Raw genomic sequence first — 25000 nt, forward strand, 5'->3', positions numbered from 1 at the left:
CGACCGGTGGTGGGGGTCAGGTAGAAGCCATGTTGCCTGTGGGAGTCAAGACTCCTGGTGGATGCCAGTCAACAGTCGAACGCCAGAAATGGAGAAAGGCAAGAGCCAGAGACAGGCAATGTCACAGCGGCACAGGGGTTAGAACATAGAACATTACAGCACGGGACAGGCCCTTCGGCCCACAATGTTGTGCGGACATTTTCTCCTGCTCTAAGATCTATCTAACCCTTCCCTCCCACATAGGCCTCCATTTCTCCATAATTCATGTGGCCATCTAAGAGTTTCTTAATTGTCCCTAATGTATCTTCCCAAACAACCTCTGCAGGCAGTGCGTTCCACGCACCCACCACTCTCTGTGTAAAAAACTTACCCCAACATCCCCCTTATACCTTCCTCCAATCACCTTAAAATTATGCCCCCTCGTGTTAGCCATTGTCGCCCTGGGAAAAAGTCTCTGACTGTCCACTCGATCTATGCCTCTTATCATCTTGTACACCTCTATCAAGTCACCTCTCATCCTCCTCCTCTCCAAAGAGAAAAGCCCGAGCTCACTCAACCCATCCTCATAAGACAAGCTCTCCAATCCAGGCAGCATCCTGGTAAATCTCCCTCTGCACCCTCTCTAAAGCTTCCACATCCTTCCTATAATGAGGCGACCAGATCCGCTGCCTCACATCTCCAGTGACCCTGGTTCGATCCTGATCCTGGGTTCATTGCCCCTCCGGTGTGTGGGTGAGGGGTGGAATAACTATCATGGAGTTGATGGGAATTTGACATATATTCTTCGGGAATTTGGGAGAAAGAATACATTGTAGTGATGCAGGGAAATATGCGAAGAGGTAATGGGACTGATCTGCTGGGACTCGATGGGCTGAATGTCCTTCTTCTGCGTCACAGTGTGTGAAAAAAGGTGAGGGAGAGGTCCCAGGTAGGACTGGAATGAGCAGCGTTCTGTACAGAGGCAGGCAGGGCCCAGATCCGTGCGCAGCGCGACACCTCTTGCTTGGAGAAGTTGGGACAGCTGGTGGGAGAGGGAGGCCGGGCTACAAATGGTTCTTGGCTTCACAGGGAACAGGTCACCATTCCCATGTCTGGGGCAGGCAGGGGGAGAAGGGCTCCTGGAGGGAGGGCCTGCATTAGACAGGGAACCTGTCTCTGCTTCCAAATCTGGGGTCGACAGGAGATCCAAGTGCTTGCCATTTCCCTGGTCAGTTGCTTATGTTTGAACAAACCACTTGACACTCATTTTTCTACAGCAAACAGTGCATGGAGTCAGTCACGCCTTGGCTTGGGAAAGGCGGCGTGGAATCCAAACACCACTCCCTGCTCTAGGGACAAATTAGCCGTTCCACCCTGGTCCAGGCCTACCAGTGAGGGAAACCGGTCAGAGTTCCCCTGTCTGCGATCTGCAAGGAAGGGAAATGGTCATCGCTCCCCCAGTCTAGGCTAGAAGGAACGGAACCAGTCACTTAATCCTCAATGGAGAATTGACTGCAGATACTGGAACAAGGCACAATCTGCTGGAGGAACTCAGTGGGTCGAGCAGCATCTATTGGGGTGGGGGGGGGGGGTGGTTGGCGAGGGAAGAACTGTCGATGTTTGGGGTCCTGATGCAGGGTTTCAATCCGGAACGCCGACAGTTCCTTTCTTCCCACACACGCTGGGTTTGTGGCACTTAGATCTCCAGCCCGTGCCCAAAGAAAGGGAACTGGTGCGACTTGGTCTCATCCGTTAACCTGTAGGAGAGGGAATCGGTCACTACTCTCCGATCTGCGTAGCCCGGGACAAATAACGTCCCATAAATCATCGCCTCCTTCCCCCAGACCTTTCTCATGAATCCTGTTCCTCTGAACTAAATGAACTTGTGTTTCAGATCGGCTGTAACCGTGGCAACCTGATGTTTTGGCTGTGGTTTGGACGGATCTGTGTTCCTTTCATCAGATTTGGCCTTTGGTGCATTTTATGATTCCTGAACCCGTGCCAGGTGTTGTTGTTGTTGTCAACAGTGGGTTGCCACGGTGACCGGCGAGCAGCATTGCTTTGGAGCAGAGCGCTCGCTGCAGCCTCCGGACAAGGCCCCGCGCGGGGATATCGGCCCGAGGTCAACCCACCTGGCCCCGGCCCGGCCGCGCTGCCTCTGGTACGAGGAGATGTGCGGCCGGGCTCTCGAGAGGGCCCTCTGGCCTCCGGAGCCAGGCCTGCAGGGAAGCTGCGAGTGGGAGGCTCCCAGCCAGATGTGTTCGGTGTTCCGACCTGCTCTCTCGCACCAAGAATGCAAAACAGGACCTGCTGTTCATGTTTGATGGGACAAGCAGTGGCGCTGACTGCCCGTGAGGGGCCGACAAAATGGTCGACTGCTTGTGAATGGCCGACAAAATGGCTGACTGCCTCAGAGCAGTCAACAAAATGGACAACTGCCTCAGAGCGGTCAACAAAATGGCCAACTGCCTCAGAGGGGTCAACAAAATGGATGAATGCCTCAGAGCGGTCAACAAAATGGACGACTGCCTCAAAGCGGTCAACAAAATGGCCAACTGTCTCAGAGCAGCCAACAAAATGGATGAATGCCTCAGAACGGCCAACAAAATGGACGACTGCCTCAGAGTGGTCAACAAAATGGCCGATTGTCTCCGAGCGGTCAACAAAATGGCCAACTGCCTTAGAGCAGCCAACAAAATGGATGAATGCCTCAGAGCGGTCAACAGAATGGACGACTGCCTCAGAGCAGTCAACAGAATGGATGACTGCCTCAGAGCAGTCAACAGAATGGATGAATGCCTCAGAGCGGTCAAAAAAATAGGCAGCGTCCTAGCTGTGGCATCTTAATGGTGGACTGTCTCGGAGCTGCCAACAAAATATCCACCCATCTCGCTGCGGCCAACGAGATGGTTGACTTCCTCAGAGCGGCCAACAAACTGTCCACCCTTCTTGGAATGGCCAACAAAGTGGCTGTCTCGGAGCAGCCAACAAGATGCCCTCCCACGTCAGACAGGCCAACCAAATGGTTGGCTCAGTGTGGCCAACAAAATGTCCGCCCATCTCAGAGGGTCAACAAACTACCCACTCATCTCAGACCAGCCAACAAAATGGGCCACTGCCTCTGAGTGGGCTGTAAAATAACCATCTTGGAACATCCAACAAACTATCTGTCGTTGACAACACGGCTTACCACCTCAGAGCAGGCAACAAAATAGTCAGTCGTCTGAGAGCGGCCAACAAGTAACTGACCTTTCTAGGGGTGGCCGCAACACGGGCTCTTGTGGAATATTAAATATGACTGAGGTTCTGCTGAGGTGTTGAGACTTAACATGTGCACACTACTCGAAAAGGCTCATTCCCAAATGTTTTATTTACATGGTTTGTCTAAAAAACACATCTCTTTGCAATTTAAAAAAAATGCTCTGTTTTTAAGTCCCGAGACAGGGTTTACCTTTTAAGTTGGGGGTGAGCATTTCGGCCGGGCGCAGATTCCGGGGAGCCGAGGGTGCCTTGGACGGTGGGGAGTGGGGTTTGTACGACGTCCTGCCTTTGTTTCACACCCACTTGTAGGCCACCTCGCTCCCCCAAATCCCCAGGGCCCCAAAATCTCGTTGGTGGGAGGAGAGAGCGAGAGAGAACGTTTGGTGGCGCAGGGGGAGGAACCGCCTGCAGATGATCCCAATCTCACTCCCGCCAGCAACACAGGGCGAGGAACCCTTCACCTCGCCCAACCCCAAAAATTCAGCCTTTGTCGCCGGAGTGAATCCACCATCACCAGGTCGTTCCGCGCCCACTCTGCGAACTTCCTGATCAGGAAGCGTTTTCGGAGTTGGGGGACCATACCGTCCCCTCCCCACCCCCCACCGGCGTCGTCTGGGCTGCCTCGGGTCTCCCCTTGTCCTCTCGCTCTCGTCTACCTGCGCCCTCCTCTGCTCCCCACCAACACCACCCGTGGCCTCCTCCTGCCTCCGTTTACCTCACTGTGCCCTCTCCCGCCGCCCCCCCCAAAAAAATCTCTGGCTCCCCCTCCAACCACCCCCACCCCCCAATCCTCCTTTACCCACACGCCAGCCTTGGGCTCCGGTCCCACACACCCAAGCCTCTGTGGCAGGGCAGCCCAGCGGTTAGAGCAGCTGTCTTACAGCCCCAGAGACCCGGGTTCGATCCCGGCCTCTGGCACTGTGTGTGTGCGTGCGCGTGTGTGCGCGTGCGCGTGCGTGGGGAGGGGGGAGGGGGCAAGGGGAGAGGGTGGCGAGGGGGATGGTGGAGGGGGCAAGGGGAGAGGGGGAAGAGGGAGGCGAGGGGGATGGTGGAGGGGGCAAGGGGAGAGGGTGGCAAGGGGAAACGGGGGAGGATGGCGAGGGAGAGGATGGCAAGGGGAGGGGGGAGGATGGCGAGGGAGAGGGTGGTGAGGGCAAAAGGTGGGGAGAGGGGGGCAAGGGGGGAGGGGAGAGGGTGGCAAGGCGGGAGGGGAGGTCTGGCTCACCCGTGGGGGGGGTGGTGGGGGCTGGGAGGCACCAGGCAGCGGAACGGAGGGGGGAGGGTGAGGGGTGTGGGAGCAGGGGGAGACCCGGATCGCCGCAGTGACCCAGACCAGCCCACCTCTCCTCAGGCCTGGGACAGTAGATCCCTTCCCCCCTCCCCACGATTGCGAGCCCCAGGGTCTGACCTTGCCACCCAGAGGCCGGGCTCCCCCCCCCCCCCGTTCGGCATTGTGGAGTGTTCGGGGGTGGGGGGGGGATGCGGGGGTCCGTCCACAGAGCGAGGTCTCCCTGGGACAGTCTGGGTCTGCTCCCCAAGCCCCAGGACGGCCGCTTTGGCCAGTGGTATGAAACACTCGGTCCCAGAGTTGGGAAGGGCCCAGTGCCCAGTCGAGGGTGCCTCGCCCCGTTGAGGCAGGGAAGGGAGAGTGCAAGGGAGGCCGAGGTCAAGGAGTTCGTCGCCGATGGCGTATTTGCTGATCTCCTCTCTGGCTCCTGGGATTGTCCGCCGGGGTTCGGGGAGGGTACGGAGGAACGATGCGAGGGATGGGGGCCGTTTCTGCCGACCTCCCTCCTCTCGGGGTCCCGGGATTGTCCGCTGGGGTTCAGGAGGGCGAGGAAGGAAGCGTCTGATCCTCCACGAGGGGTGTCTCTGATTTCCCTTCGACTCCCGGGATGGTCCGCTGGAGGACGGAGGAGAGGCGAGGAGGGAGGGACCTGGTCTCCGCAGGGCGGTCTGCCCACTTCCCTCGAATCTGCTGGCTGGGATTGTCCGCTGGAGGAGGAGGAGGGGCCCCGTCCACACCACTCGGTCCCACGGGCAGCCCCTCCCTCCCATTTCCACAGGTCAGTCCGTCCGTCCGCTCACTTGGGCACTGCCTTACCTGTGGGTGTTGGGAAGTAGAGGTGTCATACAGTCTCTGCTCACACACACACACACGAATCTGACACACTGCAAAACCTATCTGTGTGCACATAGAGCACTACAGCACAGAAACAGGCCCTTTGGCCCATCCAGTCCTTGCCGGTCCGATCTCCTGCCCAGTCCCACCTCCCTGCACTCGGACCATATCCCTCCAGACCCCTCCCATCCAAGTACCTATCCAAACTTCTCTTCAGTGCTGGAATTGAAAGCACCAGTGAAGAAATTTCCCCTCTTAACTTGGAGGACTGTGTCCAGTTCTGGTCGCCTCATTACAGGAAGGATGTGGAAGCGTTGGAGAGGGTGCAGAGGAGATTTACCAGGATGCTGCCTGGTTCAGAGAGTGTGCATTATGAGGAGAGACTAAGGGAGCTCGGGCTTTACTCTTTGGAGAGGAGGAGGATGAGAGGAGACGTGACAGAGGTGTACAAAATATTAAGAGAAATAGATAGAGTGGACAGCCAGCGCCTCTTTCCCAGGGCAACAATGCTCAATACAAGAGGGCATGGCTTTAAAGTAATGGGTGGGAAGTTCAAGGGGGATATCAGAGGGAGATTTTTCACCCAGAAAGTGGTTGGTGCATGGAATGCGCTGCCTGGGGCGGTGGTGGAGGCAGGTACGTTGGTCAAATTCAAGAGATTACTAGATAAACATATGGAGGAATTTAAAATAGGGGGATATATGGGAGGAAGGGGTTAGATAGTCTTAGGAGAGGTTTAAAGGTCAGCACAACATTGTGGGCCGAAGGGCCTGTATTGTGCTGTACTGTTCTATGTTCTACGATTCAGATTCCCCTAAATATTTCACCCTAAATCTATGTCCTCTAGTTCTAGTCTCATCCAACCCGAGGGGAAAAAGCCTGCATGCATTCACCCTACCTATACCCCTCAGAATTCTGTATACCTCATTCTCCTGTGCTCCAGGGAATAAAGTCCCAACCTATTCAACCTTTCCCTGTAACTCAGGTCCTCAAGTCCCGGCAACATCCTTGTAAATTTTCTCTGCCCTCTTTCAAGCTTATTGATGTCTTTCCTGTAGGTAGGTGACCAGAACTGCACACAATACTCTAAATCCGGCTTCACCGACATCTTGCACAACTTCAACATAACATCCCAACTCCTGTACTCAATGCCCTGATTTATGAAGGCCAAAAGTTCTCTTTATGACCCTATCTACCTGTGACGCCACTTCCAAGGAACTATGAATCTGTATTCCCAGGTCTCTCTGTTTTACTGCACACCTCAGAGCCCTACCGTTCACTGTGCAGGTCCTACCCTGGTTTGCCCTCCCAAACTGCATCACCTCACACTTGTCTGCATTAAATTCAATCTGCCATTTCTCAGCCCATTTTCCCAGCTGGTTGAGATCACGCTGCAAGCTTTGGTAGCCTTCCTCGTTGTCCACTACACCCCCAATCTTGGTGTCACCCGCAAATTTGGATCTTGTCAAAGACAGAGTCCAAGGAGGGGAGGCTGGTGTCCGTGATGCGCTGGGATGTGTCCACAACTCTGCAGCTTCTTGCGTTCCCGGGCATAGCAGTTGCTGTACCAAGCCATGATACATCCAGATACGATATGGTGCATCGATAAAAGTTAGTGAGACTCAAAGGGGACAAACCGAATTTCTTTAGCCTCCTGAGGAAGCAGAGGCGCTGGTGAGCTTTCTTGGCCGTGGCGTCTACGTGATTTGACCAGGACAGGCTGTTGGTGATGTTCACTCCTAGGAACTTGAAGCTCTTGACCCTCTCGACCTCAGCACTGTTGACGTAGACAGGTGAACGTACACCGCCCCCTTTCCTGAAGTCAATGATGTTCCGTAGATCCACAGCGCGGGGCTGAGGTGCAGCCAGAACTTGAGCTGTGGCCACCTTCAGGCGGGCAAAGAGGGGGGCACTCCGCGTACGCAAGCTGCCTCCTTGAACCGCTGTGAATCCTCTGGGGAACCTGCTCCCGTGGAGCTGTCGGGGGTGGGGGGGGGTGGGGGACCTGTGGGTGGCGGTGCCCCCCTCCCCCCCTCCTTGTCCCCCTGGGTGGGAGGGGTGGCGTCGGACCACCCTTGTCCAGTAACCACAGCGGGTTTGGTAGATGACACACACTGCGGTCAAGGTGGGCCCGTGGTGGTGGTTGGGGGGGGGGGCGGGGGCAAGGGTTTGGGGAGGGGAGCGAGGGGGGGTTGTGGGCAGGTCCATCCAGGACGAGCGGGCAGTGGCCCGTCACCTGCCCCCCCGGACCAGGGCCTGCTGGGAAGGTCGTAGGGGTGTCAGGAGGCAGGTCCCTCATCCCGGGATCCCACCCCCAAGTCTCTGCCCTGCTCTGGGTGTGTGGTCAGTGGGTGACCCCAGGGTGTCGGTGGTCTGGGGACTGGGCGTTGGGAATCTCATCGAACGTCACAATGCCAGCAGCTTCCATGTCCCACGAACAACTTTTGTTTTATATATAAAACTTACTCCGTCGGCCAGTACAACTTGGCAAACCAGGTCTTTTAATCATTTGTGGGATCTTGCTGTGTATACCATCTTCAGTGGCTGGAAAGCCACTGGGTAGTAAAAGGTGCCCTTATAACGCATCACACATAAACACAGAGGCAAATTTAGCCGGGTCCGGGTAAAGGATTTTAACCGCGCCCTGCTCCTGCTCTGACTTACCCAACCCTGCAACCAACCCAACTGTCCGCACTTCCCGCTGCCTCAGTGAAGCAGCCGGCATAATCACCCACCCCAGGACATTCTTTCTTCTCCCCTCTCCCATCGGGCAGAAGATACAAAAGCCTGAAAGCACATACCACCAGGCTCAAGGACAGCTTCTACCCCGCTGTTATAAAACTATTGAACGGTCCCCCAGAACGATAAGATGGACTCCTGACCTCACAACTTATCTCGTCGTGGCCCTTGCACCTTATTGTCTGCCTGCGCTGCACTTTCTCTGTAGCTGAGACACTTCACTCTGCGTTCTGCTACTGCTTTTCCCTCAATGTACTGATGTGGTGAAATGATCTAGAAACATAGAAACATAGAAAACCTACAGCACAGTTCAGGCCCTTCATCCACAAAGCTGTACCGAACATGTCCCTACCCTAGAAATTACCAGGCTTACCCACAGCCCTCTATTTTTCTCAGCTCCATGTACCGATCCAACAGTCTCTTAAAAGACTCTTATCGTACCCGCCTCCACCACCGTTGCCGGCAGCCCATTCTCCGCACTCACCACTCTCTGAGTAAAAAAACTTACCCCTGACATCTCCTCTGTACCTGCTCCCCAGCACCTTAAACCTGTGTCCTCTTGTGGCCACCATTTCAGCCCTGGGGAAAAGCCTCTGACTATCCACCCGATCAATGCCTCTCATCACCTTATACACCTCTATCAGGTCCCCCCTCATCCTCCGTCGCTCCAAGGAGAAAAGGCCTAGTTCCCTCAACCTGCTTTCATAAGGCATGCTCCCCAATCCAGGCAGCATCCTTGTAAATCTCCTCTGCACCCTTTCTATGGCTTCCACATCCTTCCTGTAGTGAGGCGACCAGAACTGAGCACAGTACTCCAAGTGGGGTCTGACCAGGGACCTATATAGCCGCAACATTACCTCTCGGCTCCTAAATTCAATTCCACGGTTGATGAAGGACAATACACTTCTTAACCACAGGGTCAATCTGTGCAGCTGCTTTGAGCGTCCTATGGACTCGGACCCCAAGATCCCTCTGATCCTCCACACTGCCAAGAGTCCTACCATTAATACTATACTCATGGATACTGTATGGATGACATGCAAAACTAGGTTTTTCACTGCATCTCGGTACGTGTGACAATAATAAACCAATTTAATTTACCCCAACCGGTTCCCCCTCGTGTCCGAGGGGTGCCCAGGTCAAGTATGTCCCATCTAGCTTAGGTGGGGAGTGGACAGAGCCTGGTCCATCATGGGTACTGCCCTCCGCACCATTGACAACATCTACAGGAGGCGCTGCCTCATCAAAGATCCCCACCATCCAGGCCATGCCATCTTCTCCCAGCTCCCATCGGGCAGGAGGTACAGGAGCCTTAAGTCCCCACACCACCGGGTTCAGGAACAGCAACTTCCCTTCAACCATTCAGTTCTTGAACCGACCGGCACAACCCCAACCCTTCCCTCAGCTCTTGTACACTACGGACTGCCTCTTGCACTACCATGGACTTGTCTCTGATTGTGTCTTTGTTTTTTTGCACTATGTTCTTGTTTTTGTTTTGCACACTTGTGCAAGAGGTAGTAGTGCAAGAGGTAGTAGTGCAAGAGGTCTGTAGTTTTTACTCTCTGTTTATACAGATCAATTCTGTACAGATGGTTTGCAAGACAAGTTTTTCACTGTACCTCGGTACACGTGACAATAATAAGCCATCTGCTCCGTCCGCCGCAACGGCCGGGACCTCCCGGTGGCCGCCCACTTCAGTTCCACATCCCACTGCCGCGCCGACATGTCTGCCCACGGCCTCCTCTACGGCCACGTTGAGGCCAGGTGCAGGTTGGAGGAGCGACACCTCGTGTTTCGCCTTCGGAGTCTCCGACCTGATGGCCTCAACATCGATTTCTCCAACTTCTGGTAACCCCACCCCTTCTTTTTCTCCCCCCCCCCCAACTCCTTTGTCATCCCTTATTCCTGTGGCTCCTATCCCCCGCCTTGATGACCTGCCCATCTCCCCTTCCCCCATCCTCTATTCCATGGTTCACTGCCCCCTCCTCCCGGATTCCTGCTCCTTCAGCCCTCGGCATCTTCTACCTATTACCTCTCAGCTTATTACATCTCCCCCCCCTCCTCCCCCACCCACCTACCTTCCCCCCTCACCTGGACTCATAGAACACTACAGCACAGTACAGGCCCTTCGGCCCACAATGTTGTGCCGACATTTTATCCTGCTCTAAGATCTATCTAACCCTTCCCTCCCACATCGCCCCCCCCCCATTTCTCTATCATTCATGTGTCTATCTAAGTTTCTTAAACGTCCCTAATGTATCTGCCCCCACCACCTCTGCCGGCAGTGCGTTCCACGCACCCACCACTCTCTGTGTAAAAAAACTTACCCCTGACACCTTCCTCCAATCACCTTAAAATGATGCCCCCTCGTGTTGGCCATTGTTGCCCCGGGAAAAAGTCTCTGACTGTCCACTCGATCTGTGCCTCTTGTACACCTCTGTCAAGACACCTCTCATCCTCCTCCTCTCCAAAGAGAAAGGCCCTAGCTCACTCAACCTATCCTCGCCTATCAATGCAACCTGTACTACCTCAATGCACTCTGTACTAACCCAATGTAACTGCACTGTGTAATGAATTGACCTGTACGATCGGTTTGTAAGACAAGCTTTTCACTGGACCTCGGTCCAAGTGACAATAATAAACCAATACCAATACCACCTGAACTCACCTCTCCCCTGCCTGCGTGTGCTCCTCCCCCTCCCCCCACTTTCTTATTCTGGCTTCTGCCCTCTTCCCTTCCAGCCCTGATGAAGGGTCTCAACCCGAAACGTCGACTGTTCGTCTCCCTCCATGGATGCTGCCTGACCTGCTGAGTTCCTCCAGCACTTTTTGTGTATTGCTCCAGATTCCAGCATCTGGAGAATTTCTTGTGTTACTACTAATTTCTGCATAACTAGTGTTCTCTGTGTGTTGCCTGTACCTACGTGCCTGTATACTGCAGCAAGCAAGTTATTCATTGCACCTGTACCTCACTGTACCTGGTCACATTGACAGTAAACTGGACTTGGGACCAAGTGGCTCTGCAGCACCATCTGCAGCCAACAGGGGGCAGGTTGGTGCCGTCGGATGCTGATTGGCCAATTCCTTCCCCCCCCCCCCCACCAACCCCATGGAGCAACAGCACCGCCAGGTGGGCGGCGGTCAAACAGCAGCACCAACAACAACAACTTGCATTCACATAGCACCCATTCTGCATTATTAAAGCCTTCACAGCGGTTCTCAATGAGGTCGAGAGGGTTGAGAGCTTCAAGTTCCTGCGAGCGAACATTACCAACAGCCTGTCCTGGTCAAATCACGTAGGTGCCACGGCCAAGAAAGCTCACCAGCGCCTCTACTTCCTCAGGAGGCTAAAGAAATTCGGTTTGTCCCCTTTGACTCTCACCAACTTTTATCGATGCACCACAGAAAGCATCCTATCTGGATGTATCGCGGCTTGGGACGGCAACTGCTCTGCCCAGGACCGAAAAAACCACAGAGAGTTGTGGACACAGCCCAGCACGTCACGAACACCAGCCTCCCCTCCACGGACTCTGTCTTTACCTCTTGTTGTCTTGGTGTAGCAGCCAGCATCATCAAAGACCCCACCCACCCGGGTCATTCTCTCTTCTCCCCTCTCCCATCGGGTAGAAGATACAGGAGCCTGAGGGCACATACCACCAGGCTCAAGGGTAGCTTCAACCCCACTGTGATAAGACTATTGAACGGTTCCCTTATATGATGAGACGGACTCTGACCTCACGATCTACCTTGTTGTGACCTTGCACCTTATTGCACTGCACTTTCTCTGTAGCTATGACATTTCACTCTGTACTGTTATTGTTTTTACCTGTACTACATCAATGCACTCTGTACTAACCCAACGTAACTGCACTGTGTAATGAATTGACCTGTACGATCAGTATGCAAGACAAGTTTTTCACTGTAGCTCAGTACAAGTGACAATAATAAACCAATACCAATACCAATCTGACCATGAACCCTGCCAGGAGATGTTAGAACAGAGGTCTAGATCCTTACTCGGGTCTCAGGTGGGCAATGCTTAGGGAAGGAATTCCAGAGGCTGTGGGGAGCCCAGGCAGCTGAAGGCAAAGAGACTGAATTCAGGGAAGGTCAAGGGGGCTGGAAAGGAAAGGGTGTGGGGTCTCAGAGGTCAAGGCGGGGTTACTTATGCACATCTACTCATAGGACGGGCAGTGCTGTCACGTATTGACAGTGGGGAACGGCCCCTGTTCGAGGAGGTGGGTTAGGGTCTCACGGTCCTGAGTGGGACAGGATGTTGGATCCCACCCCGCAGACTGTGGGTGAATCAGATCGTCTTTTTACAACCTTCTAGTCCCATGGCTACAGAGACCAGGTGCTTTTTGTCTGAAGCCCAGATTTGTCTACTTAAATCTGAATTTCCCCTGTCACCTCGCCTCACAAAACAATTCCTCACCTTTCCTGCTCCCCTTCCCAGGGATTGATCGGGTGGACGTTCACTGCACTCCCTCTCTCGCACGTCTTCCCCCCACTCCCCCTTCCTCAGGTAGGGAGAACAGACCTGTACACAATATTCCAGAGGTGGTCTCACCAAGATCCTGTGTAATTGGAGCGAGACCTCTTCTTCCACCTACATCTTATTCTGAAACTGTGACCCCTTCCCCCCCCCACCCCCACCCCCTGCCCAGTTTGAAACACAACACCCTGGGGAAACACCATCCCAACGTCAGTCCCAGGCAGTGGGCATTGAGTATAGGAATTGGCCATGGGGAGGACATTCCCATCAGCGGGAGGGTCTGGGATCTGAGGGCACGGCCTCAGAATGAAGGGACGTCCCTTTAGAACGGAGATGGGGAGGAATTTCTTCAGCCAGAGGGCGGCGAGTCTGTGGGGGGGTGGAGGCTAAGTCACTTGGGGTATTTAAAGCGGAGGTTGATAGGTTCTTGATTAGTAAGGGCGTCAAAGGTTACGGGGAGAAGGCAGGAGAATGGGGTTGAGACGAAAAATAAATCAGTCACGATCGAATGGCGGAGCAGGTTCGATGGGCCGAATGGCCTCATTCTGCTCCTATGTCTTATGGAGTTCGTATTGGTTTATTATTGTCACTTGTACCGAGGTACCGTGAAAGGCGCGTCTTGCGTACCAATCGTACAGGTCAATTCATTTCACAGTGCAGTTACATTGGGTTAGTACAGAGTGCATTGAGGTAGTACAGGTAAAAACAGTAACAGTGCAGAGTAAAGTGTCACAGCCACAGAGAAAATGCAGTGCACTAAGGTGCAAGGTCACAACAAGGTAGATCGTGAGGTCAGAGTCCATCTCATCATATAAGGGAACCATTCAATAGTCTCATCACAGTGAGGTAGAAGCTGTCCTTAAGTCCGATGGTAGAGGAGAGAAGAGAGAATGACCCGGGTGGGTTGGGGTCTTTGATTATGCTGGCTGCTTCACCGAGATAACGAGAGGTAAAGACAGAGTCCAAGGAGGGGAGGCTGGTGTCCATGATGCGCTGGGCTGTGTCCACAACTCTCTGCAGTTTCTTGCGGTCCCGGGCAGAGCAGTTGCCGTACCAAGCCGTGATACATCCAGATAGGATGCTTTCTAGGGTGCATGATGGGAAGTCACGTTGCAGTTATACAAAACTTTAGTGAGGCCACACCTGGAGTATTGTCACCCGGTTAGAGGAAAGATTTTATTAAACTAGAAAGAGTGCAGAAAATACTTACCAGGACACTGCCTGGACTTGGGGGCCTGAGTTACAAGGAGAGGTTGTGTAGACTTAGGACTTTACTCCCTGGAATGTCGGAGATTGAGGGGGTGACCTGATAGAGGTGTACGAGATCATGAGGGGCACAGACAGGTGAAAGCACAGTCTGTTTTCCCCAGAGAGGGGGTGCTAAACCCAAGAGGGCATGGCTTTGAAATCAGAGGCAAGAGATTTAAAAGGGGCATCGGGGCAGCTTCTTCACACAAAGGGTGGTGCGTGTTTGGAACGAGCTGCCGGAAATAGTGATTGAGTTGGACACATCAGCAATGTTTGAAAGCCGTCTAGATAAGTCCATGGATAGGAGGGGTTCAGAGGGGGCCAAACGTGGACAGAGAAGAGAGAATGTCACCCACCCAGGACATTCTCTCCTCTCTCCTCTTCCATCGGGCAGAAGATACAGGAGCCTGAGGGCACGTACCGCCAGGCTCAAGGACAGCTTCTACCCCACTGTGATAAGACTATTGAACGGTTCCCTTATACAATGAGATGGACTCTGACCTCATGATCTACCTTGTTGTGACCTTGCACCTTACTGCACTGCACTTTCTCTGTAGCTGTGACACTTTACTCTGTGTGCTGTTATTGTTTTTACCTGTACTACATCAATACACTCTGTACTGACTCAATGTAACTGCACTGTGTAATGAATTGACCTGTACGATTGGTTCGTAAGACATGTTTTTCACTGTACCTCTGTACAAGTGACAATAATAAACCAATACCAATACCAATACCAATGAAATCCCCTCCCGTTCCCCTGAACCCCAACGAGGGCGGTCCCCAGCCCTCCCGGCCCTTCCCGGTGAGGCAACCCCTTCGCCCCCACTGTGGAACCAACCCAGCAAACCTTCTCCGCTCCATCCCCATTCCCCCCAACTCCCCCACCCACCACCCCCCCCGCCCCCCAGCCTGGGTACGTCCCTTCTCAGATGTGAAGAGCAGGGAGGTCTGGTCCCCTGCATTCCCCGTCCGTGGGTTCCTCCCTCCCTTCGCCAAGGAGAGGAAAGGAATTTCGAGCTCGGGGATCACTCGATACCGGAAACGCTCCATTTCTCCGCCCTAACCCAATTTCCTCCGGTGGATGGGAGTCTGTCTTTGGACAAACATCGGGTCGGGTCCGCAGAGAGGAAATCACACTCTGAGAAGAGGGCATTTCCTGCCAGTGGAAGGGTCCATTAACCAGGGTGCGGACAGACTCCTGGCACCTCTCCCTGCCGGTCCGAAGCTGTCACACGCTCCATCCTGGCAAGCCCAGAATCCCTTGTTACTTAAAGGGCCATCACACCCACGGACGGCGGTGGGGAAGTCCCGCTGTGACTGGGCAAGGCGTTGGCAGGACCACCTCTGGTGCAATGCGGACGGTTCTGGTCTCCTCAGGTGGGGGGGAGATGCTTAGAGGGTGTTTCCCCTGGTGGTGGGGGGAAATCCAGAACTGGGGGAGGGGGAGTGGGGACACACTCAGGATGAGAGGGTGCCCAGTTAAGATGGAGAGCAAATTCATCTGCAGGAAGGGCAGGGAATCTCGGGAATTCTCTCACACCCCCCCCTCCCCCAGAGAGCCAGGGGAGTGGGGTCACTGGATACATTGGGGGGGGGGGGTCAGGACAGACGGCATATCTCCTCCCCTGGAGGATTCAGTGAATCATAAAACACTTACAGCACACAAGGAGGCTGTTCGGCCCATCGTGCCTGTGCACACTCTCTACCAGAGCAAACTCTGCAGTTCCACTCCTCCTGGCTGCCAATATAATGACATACCTCCTCCCACCCCAGTCATATCTCTTTCTCCCCTCCCCAGAAGATAGAGGCGTACAACATGATAAGAGGCACAGATCGAGTGGACAGTCAGAGACTTTTTCCCAGGGCGACAATGGCCAACACGAGGGGGCATCATTTTAAGGTGATTGGAGGAAGGTATAAGGGGGATGTTGGGGTAAGTTTTTTACACAGAGAGTGGTGGGTGCGTGGAACGCACTGCCGGCAGAGGTTGTGGGGGCAGATACATTAGGGACATTTAAGAGACTTTTAGATAGCCACATGAATGATAGAAAAATAGGTGGGGGGCTAGGTTGAGCAAACTGGGGCTTTTCTCTTTGGAGAGGAGGAGGATGAGAGGTGACTTGATAGAGGTGTACAAGAGGCATAGATCGAGTGGACAGTCGGAGACTTTTTCCCAGTGTGATAATGGCTAACAAGAGGGGACATAATTTTAAGGTGATTGGAGGAAGGTATCAGGGGTAAGTTTCTCTACACAGAGAGTGGTGGGTGCGTGGAACACACTGCCTGCAGAGGTTGTGGGAGCAGATACATTAGGGACATTTAAGAGACTCTTAGCCACATGAATGATAGAGAAATGGGGGGCGATGTGGGAGGGAAGGGTTAGATGGGTCTTAAGAGGAGGATAAAATGTCGGCACAACACTGTGGGCCGAAGGGCCTGTACTCTGCTGTAATGGTCTATGTTCTATGTTCTAAGATACAAAAGCTTGAGAACACGTTCCACGGGGCTCAAGGACAGCTTCTACCCCGCTGTTATCGGACTCTTGAATGGACCCCGTGTACTCTGGTGATGAGCTCTTGACCTCCCAGTCTCCATGGCCCTGGCACCTTATTGTCTGCCTGCACTGCACTTTCTCTGTAACTGGGACACTATACTCTGCAATCTGCTTTCCTCTTGTACTACCTCGATGTACTTGTGTTTGGAATGATCTGTCTGGATGGCCTGCAGAACAAAAGCTGATCACCGTATCTCAGTACACGTGAACCAATTACCGATTACCGTACAGTATTTCCCTCACCATACATCTACCCCGGTTCCCTCACGAAGGCAGGAGCCTCCCCCTCGCCTGCGGGCAGTGTGTTCCAGATTCCGACCACACGCTACGTTCCTGGGAGTGAACATCACCAACAGCCTGTCCTGGTCAAACCATGCAGACGCCATGGACAAGAAAACTCGTCCGCGCCTCTACTTTCTCGGAGGCTAAAGAAATTCGTTATGTCCCCTTTGACCCTCACCAACTTTTATCGATGCACCATAGAAAGCATCCTATCTGGATGTATCGCGGCTTGGTACGGCAACTGCTCTGCCTGGGACCGCAAGAAACTGCAGAGTTGTGGACACAGCCCAGCGCATCACGGACACCAGCCTCCCCTCCTTGGATTCTTGTCTTTACCTCTCGCTGTCTTGGTGAAGCAGCCAGCATAATCAAAGACCCCACCCACCCGGGACATTCTCTCTTCTCTCCACTACCATCAGGCAGAAGATACAGGAGCCTGAGGGCACATACCACCAGGCTCGAGGACAGCTACTACCCCACTGTGATAAGACTATTGAACGGTTCCCTTTATACGATGAGATGGACTCTGACCTCACGATCTACCTTGTTGTGACGTTCCACCTTATTGCACTGCACTTTCTCTGTAGCTGTGACACTTCACTCTGTACTGTGATTGTTTTTACCTGTACTACATCAATGCACTCTGTACTGACCCAATGTAACTGCACTGTGTAATGAATTGACCTGTACAATCGGTGTGCAAGACAAGTTTTTCACTGTACCTCGGTACGTGACAATAATAAACCAATACATCTCTCCCCCGCCTCCCTGTTGATCCTCTACCCCTTTATACCTGTAACCTTCACCGTAGACTCCTCTTCCCACAGGAACAACCTCTGCTGTGCCCAGACCCCTCATCGTTTTACCCACTCCTATCGAGTCTCCCCCCAACCCCTGCCCCCCCTCCTCAGCCGCCTCCTCCCCACGCAAGAACAGAAGCAGGAGCAGGCCATTCGGCCCTATCGAGCCTGCTCGCCCACTCACTGCTGCGTGTCATCTCCCAGCACAGAGCAAGCTCCACCCACCCCAGGGAACTTTCTCCCGTCTTTCCTGGACCCTCCCTGAAGCCTCAGCATCCTGCCAGTGCCGAGGCCACCAGAACCAGACACAAAATACTCCAGTTGAGGGCAGACGTATAAACCCCAGGGTGGTCTCCCGGATGGCAAGAAGACACAGGAGGCTGCAGGAGTCAGAATCTGAAGCCACACACAGACCCCCGGAGGAACTCAGTGGGTCGGGCAGCATCTGTGGGGAGGGGGTGTGGGGGAAACGGACAGACCCTTCACCTGGATGCAGCTGGCTGTCCGTCTCCCTCCACGGATGCCGCCCGGCCCGCTGAGTCCCTCCGGCATTCAGAACGTGGAACAGTACAGCACAGGGACAGGCCCTTCGGCCCACCGTGTCTGTGCTGGACACAGCGCCAAATTGAACTCAATCCCGTCTGCCCTGCACACGAGCCGTATGCCACCCATTCCTGGCCTGTTCCTGTGTCTGTCAAACAGCCTCTCAAACCCCACTGTCATATCTGCCTCCACCCCCTCCCCTGGCAGCCTGTTCCAGGCACCCACCGCTCTCTGTGTAAATAAACCTGCCCCACACATCTTCTTTAAACTTTCCCCCCTCTCACCTTAAATGCACGTCCGCTGGTATTTGACATTTCTACCCTGGGGAAAAGATTCAGACTCTCTACCCTATCTCTGCCTCTCTTAAGCTTATAAACCTCTGTCAGGTCTCCCCTCAAACCTCCGACACACCAGACAACATCCTCGTGAATCCTTTCTGCACCCTCTCCGGCTGAATCCAACCCTCCCTATACCATAACAACCAGAACTGCACACAATACTCCAGAAAGCTCACCAGTGCCTCTCCTTCCTCAGGAGGCTAAAGAAATTCAGTTTGTCCCCTTTGACTCTCACCAACTTTTATCGATGCACCATAGAAAGTATCCTATCCGGATGCATCACGGCTTGGTACGGCAACTGCTCTGCCCAGGACAGCAAGAAGCTGCAGAGAGTTGTGGACACAGCCCAGTGCATCACGGACACCAGCCTCCCCTCCTTGGACTCTGTCTTTACCTCTCGCTGCCTTGGTGAAGCAGCCAGCATAATCAAAGACCCCACCCACCCGGGTCATTCTCTCTTCTCTCCGCTCCCATCAGGTAGAAGATACAGGAGCCTGAGGGCACGTACCACCAGACTTAAGGACAGCTTCTACCCCACTGTGATAAGACTATTGAACGGTTCCCTTATACGATGAGATGGACCATGACCTCATGATCTACCTTGTTGTGACCTTGCACCTTATTGCACTGCACTTTCTCTGTAGCTGTGTCACTTTACTCTGTACTGTTATTGTTTTTACCTGTACTACCTCAGTGCACTCTGTACTGACTCAATGTAACTGCACTGTGTAATGAATTGACCTGTATGATCCGTATGCAAGACAAGTGTTTCACTGGACCTCGGTACGAGTGACAATAATAAACCAAGACCAATACCTTATACAGCCGGATACAGCTGTATACTTCCTGCACTGACACTGTAAGAACTTTGCATATTTCAATGAGATCTCCTCACGTTCTCCTGAACCCCAGAGAGTGCAGAACTGGACTGCCTCGTCTCTCCTCATGGGACAATTGCCCTCCCCTCCCCATCCCAGGGATCGATCAGGTAAACCTTCGCTGCACCCTCTCTCCCGCACGTCTCCCCTTCCTCGGGGAGGGAGACCAGACCTGCGCACAATATCCCAGGGGCGGTCTGACCAGGACCCTGTATGATTATGGAGCAGGACGTCTCGACTCCCGCACCCCCTCTCCCGCACGCCTCCCCTTCCTCGGGGAGGGAGGCCAGACCTGCACACAACATACCGCAAGCTTGAGGGGGTACACTCTCTTACCTTTCCCGGTCTCGCTCTGGTCAACGACATCGTCGGAAGCCTGCAGGTCCAGGAACACCTTGCTCCCCATCCCCATGGAGACCATCTCCTGCAGTCGCAGCTCTGGATGGGTGGGGGAAGAGAAGAGAACCGTGAGGTTTAGGAAGCAGGATCCGACTTCCCCTGACGTTGTCTCTGTGCTAGATGACCCTTTGTTGACAGAGTCATCAGGTCATCCAGCACAGAGACAGGCCCTTCAGCCCACCTTGTCCATTCTGACCCTTTCCCCCCCATTTACATCAATCCCATTTGCCCGCATTGGGACCATATCCTTCTACACTGTGCCTACTGAAGTCCTGGTCCAGTTTCCTCCCACATTCCAAAGACGTACGGGTTAGGGAGTCGTCAGCGTGCTATGTTGGTGCCGGAAGTGTGGCGACACTTGCGGGCTGCTCCCAGAACACTCTACACAAAAGATGCATTTCACTGTGTGTTTCAATGTACGTGTGACTAATAAAGAAATCTTATCTCTTAACTGCAGTGATTGCATCTGATGCCCCCTCTATAAGGTCACCCCTCAGTCTCCTACGCTCCAAGGAATAAAGTCCTGGCTTAACAAACCTCCCTGAGTCCCGGCAACATTCCAGGAAGCCTTCCTTGCTCAATGACGTCTCTCCTAATAACAGGCTGACCAAAACTGCACACAATACTGGTCCCTCCAGCACTCTTTGTGTGAAGGCCAGGCGCAGGTTGGAGGAGCGACACCTCGTGTTCCGCCTTGGGAGTCTCCAACCTGACGGCCTCAACATCAACTTCTCCAACTTCTGGTGACCCCTCCCCTTCCTTTTCTTCTTAAACCCCCCCCCCCTTTATTCCTGTGGCTCCCTTCCCCCGCCTTGATGACCTGCCCAGCTCCTCCCCTCCCCTCCCCCATCCTTTATTCCATGGTCCACTGCCCTCTCCTCCCGGATTCCTCCTTCTTCAGCCCTTTGCCCCTTCTACCTCCCACCTCTCAGCTTATTACATCTCCCACCCCCCTCCTCCCCCTCCCCCTTACCTTCCCCTCTCACCTGGACATAGAACGCAGAACACTACAGCACAGTACAGGCCCTTTGGCCCACAGTGTTGTGCCGACATCTTATCCTGCTCTAAGATCTATCTAACCCTTCCCTCCCACATCGCCCCCAATTTCTCTATCGTTCATGTGTCTATCTAAGAGTCTCTTAAATGTCCCTAATGTATCTGCCCCCACAACCTCTGCCGGCAGTGCATTCCACGCACCCAACACTCTCTGTGTAAAATACTTACCCCCTGACATCCCCGTTACAGCTTCCTCCAATCACCCTAAAATTATGTCCCCTCGTGTTAGCCATTGTCGCCTTGGGAAAAAGTCTCACTCGATCTGTGCCTCTTGTACACCTCTATCAAGTCACCTCTCATCCTCCTCCTCTCCAAAGAGAAAAGCCCCAGCTCGCTCAACCTATCCTCGCCTATCACCTGAATTCACCTGTCCCCTGCCTGCGTGTGCTCCTTCCTCCCCTCACCTTCTTATTCTGGCCTCTGCCCTCTTCCCTTCCAGTCCCGACGAAGGGTCTCGGCCCGAAACGTCGACTTTATTTCCCTCCGCAGATGCTGCCTGACCAGCTGAGTTCCTCTGGCACTTTCTGTGTATGGCGCGATACTCCAGATGCGGCCTCCCCAACGCCCTGCACGACTGCATGGTAACGTCGCAACTCCTACACTCGATGCCCTGACCGATGAAGGCCAGCGTGCCAAACGCCCTCCTCACTGCCCTGTCTACCTGCGACGCCACTCTCAGGAAACGCACCCCTCAGTTCCCCATTAAAACTCCGTCCTCTCCCCTTAAACCTGGCCCCCTTCCTTTTACTTTTCATACCCTGTCCACGGGAGAAAAAGTCTCTGACTAACTACTCTTACGCCTCTCATATTCTCCTATCAGGTCAGCCCTCAGCCTCCTCCACTCCAGGGACAAAAGTGCCACCCTGTCCCATCTCTCCCGTTTACCGATGCACCACAGTAAGCATCCTATCCGGATGCATCACAGCTTGGTACGGCAACTGCTCTGCCCAGGACCGCAAGAAACTGCAGAGAGTTGTGGACACAGCCCAGTGCATCACGGACACCAGCCTCCCCTCCTTGGACTCTGTCTTTACCTCTTGCTGCCTTGGTGAAGCAGCCAGCATAATCAAAGACCCCACCCACCCGGGACATTCTCTCTTCTCTCCGCTCCCATCGGGTAGAAGATACAGGAGCCTGAGGGCACGTACCACCAGGCTCAAGGACAGCTTCTACCCCACTGTGATAAGACTATTGAACGGTTCCCTTATACGATGAGATGGACTCTGACCTCACGATCTACCTTGTTGTGACCTTGCACCTTATTGCACTGAACTTCCCTGTAGCTGTGACACTTTACTCTGTAATTGTTTTTACCTGTACTACCTCAATGCACTCTGTACTGACTCAATGTAACTGCACTGTGTATTGAATTAACCTGTACGATCGGTTTGCAAGACAAGTTTTTCACTGTACCTCGGTACAAGTGACAATAATAAACCAATTCCAATACCTACCTAGTTCGTTGTGTGTGTGTGTGTGTGTGTGAGTGTGTGAGTGTGAGTGTGTGAGTGTGTGTGTGTGAGTGTGTGTGTGTGTGAGTGTGTGTGTGTGTGTGAGTGTGTGTGTGAGTGTGTGAGTGTGTGTGTGTGAGTGTGAGTGTGTGAGTGTGTGTGTGTGAGTGTGTGTGTGTGAGTGTGTGTGTGTGTGTGTGTGTATTCTACCCTTGTTGCGATTTCCCCACACTCGCTATAAATGGTGCGCCTGTGTGTGTTGTTTCCGTTACCCTTTCCCTGTGTGTGTCTTTTGTAAATACAGGAAGTCCCCGGGTTACAAACGCCCGACTTACGAACGCCTGTACTTACGAACTGACCTCGGTAAAGCCTATCATTTAAAAAAATCGAGTTACACACAACGGTTCGTACTAACGAACGGGCGAACTACTTCGTGCGACGCTCAAAACACTGCATGTTTTAAGCGGTTCATCAGCCCGAGGGAGAACAATTGTTAGTTAAGACCCCTTCCAGTATGCAAGACATCAACTGGAACGAGAGTAAGTGTTAACCTTTAATCATTACCTTTTCTATTCTATCTAAACAGTAACTGTTCCGACTTACGTACAAATTCGAATTACGAACAGACTCGAAAACAGAACTCGTTCGTAATCCGGGGACTTCCTGTAAATCATTTATCTCCAACACTGTGTTCAGAGTCCTTGCCTCCGAGACCTCAACCCTGTTTCACAACAGGTGGTATCATCTGCAAACTTGTAGGTGGAGTCAGAGCAGAAGCTGGCCATGCAGTCGTGAGTGTGTAGGGTATCCTGAGCTGGCGGGGCTCTTCTCCACCCACCCTCCCCCTCCCCAGCCCTCTGCAGCTCACCTTTATTCCTGGATGCCTGCCTCCACAGGAGCTGGGCGATGTCCCGCGTCCACACCCGCTTGACGTCGGCCGTCTCGGCCTGGAGGACGTAGGCCTCGTTCGACCTCCGGCGCCGGAACCACAGTTCGAAGCGCAGCCCGGTGTCCCCGATGTTCTCCGTCAGCCCCATGTCCGCCGTCTGCCGGCGGGAGGAGAGCGGGTTGAGGAAGGGGGGGAGTTCGGTGGGGGGAGGGGGGCGAGCAGCCGGTGAGAAAGGACTGCCTCGCCCCCGCCCCTCCCTCCCTGCCTGCCGGGGGGGGGGGGGGGTGCCATCTTGCGCCTCTGACACGGGCAGGTCTGGGGCTGGGGTGGCTCGGCACACTCCACTTTGTTGACAGCCCTCAGGGTTGCCAAGTGATTCGAGAAAGAAAACCCCCAGTAACTGCCAGATTAACCGGTTAACGTACTGATAAACATTAAAATGCCAGTCCCAAACCTCCCTTTCTCCTCTACTTCCTTCCTCCTCCCCTCTCCCCCCGCCCACCTTCTGCCCCTTTCCCTCTTCTCCCCTCCCTTTCTCCTCCCCTCCCCTCTCCACCTCTCCTCTCCTTCCCCTCTCTTCACCCTCCCACCTCCTCTCTCTCCAATTCTCCCCCTGTTCCTACTGCCACTCCCCGTCGCCCCCTCCCCTCCGTTTCCCCTCTCTCCCCAACTCTTCCTCCACCTCCTCTCTCCTCCACCTCCTCGCCCTATCTCTTGTGTGGGCTCCCAGCTCTAGTTCCCAAAATCTGCGTCGACCTGGCGAGCCCTGCAAGAATGTTTGCATCCCAAGGAGATCTCCTCTCGTTCCCCTGATCTCCAAGACAGTTCAGGAGCCGTGTGCTTAATCTCTCCCTGTGGGAAAATCCCTCCTCATCCCTGGAAACCATCTGGTGAACCACTCCCTCTATCACATCTCCCCTTCCTTAGGGAGGGAGACCAGACCTGTCCGCAATATTCCAGGGGCAGTCTCACTGAGACACTGTGGCAATGGTGCAAGGAGTCTTTCTCCACCAACCCTTTACCTCGAGAGTTTGCTTCTGAACAGCCCAATCAGGGAAACATCCTCCTTGCATCTACCCTATCGAACCCAGTTACTATTTTGCATTGGTACCTGCAGAGCTATTGCCCAAATTTTGATCATTTTCTTTCTGGAACCAAGGGCTGCAACTTAGTCAGTGGAGAGAAGCAGAGAGATATCCTGAGGGACGGTGTGAGGGAGCTGGGTTACCGTCAGTGGGGACGCAGTCAGTGACACGGGGCGCTGGGGGAGAGGGGTCACTGAGGGACGGTGTGAGGGAGCTGGGTTACCGTCAGTGAGGACACAGGGGTAACTGAGGTACGGTGTGAGGGAGCTGGGTTACCGTCAGTGGAGACACAGTCAGTGACACGGGGCGCTGGGGGAGAGGGGTCACTGAGGGACGGTGTGAGGGAGCTGGGTTACCGTCAGTGGGGACACAGTCAGTGACACGGGGCGCCAGGGGAGAGGGGTCACTGAGGGACAGTGTGAGGGAGCTGGGTTACCGTCAGTGGGGACAGTCAGTGACACGGGGTGCCGGGGGAGAGGGGTCACTGAGGGACGGTGTGAGGGAGCTCGGTTAACGTCAGTGGGGACACAGTCAGTCACACGGGACACTAGGGGAGAGGGGTCACTGAGGGGTGGTGTGAGGGAGCTGGGTTACTGTTAGTGGGAACAGTCAGTGAGACGGGGCGCTGAGGAAGGGATTGTTTGGGAGGGAATGTGTTAACGTTCTGAAGCAGTCCTCAGCCTTTCTGTGACTGTTTAGATTTCTGCAGCTTTTGCTGGGTGTTTTTCACTGTCTCATTCTCTTGGTCTGCTGGCGTTTAGCGAGAATGGGTGTGCTGGGGTTGGGACTGGGCCTAAACAAGCAGTGGGAGTTCCTGCCGTTCCTGTTATCGGCCTACTTTGGAACTTATGGATTCAAAACATCATGATGAGGAGCAG

The 25000-nt window shown here is 53.9% G+C and overlaps 1 protein-coding gene across 1 annotated transcript in view; it reads right to left on the reverse strand.

Moving 5' to 3' along the window:
* Nucleotides 1–5198: 5198 nt before the first annotated feature.
* LOC127567109 (pleckstrin homology domain-containing family G member 4B-like) overlaps nt 5199–25000 on the reverse strand; it is a 53477-nt gene continuing 33675 nt past the window's right edge. Inside the window, exons 13-15 of the mRNA XM_052009787.1 lie at nt 23017–23194; nt 19579–19680; nt 5199–5344 (exon numbers count right to left, since the gene is read on the reverse strand). Of these exons, the coding sequence (XP_051865747.1) occupies nt 5325–5344; nt 19579–19680; nt 23017–23194 (300 nt within the window). The 3' untranslated portion in view covers nt 5199–5324. The remainder of the gene's footprint in view (nt 5345–19578; nt 19681–23016; nt 23195–25000) is intronic.

This window comes from Pristis pectinata, unplaced genomic scaffold (assembly GCF_009764475.1).
Source record: "Pristis pectinata isolate sPriPec2 unplaced genomic scaffold, sPriPec2.1.pri scaffold_113_arrow_ctg1, whole genome shotgun sequence".
Taxonomy (NCBI): Eukaryota; Metazoa; Chordata; class Chondrichthyes; order Rhinopristiformes; family Pristidae; genus Pristis; species Pristis pectinata.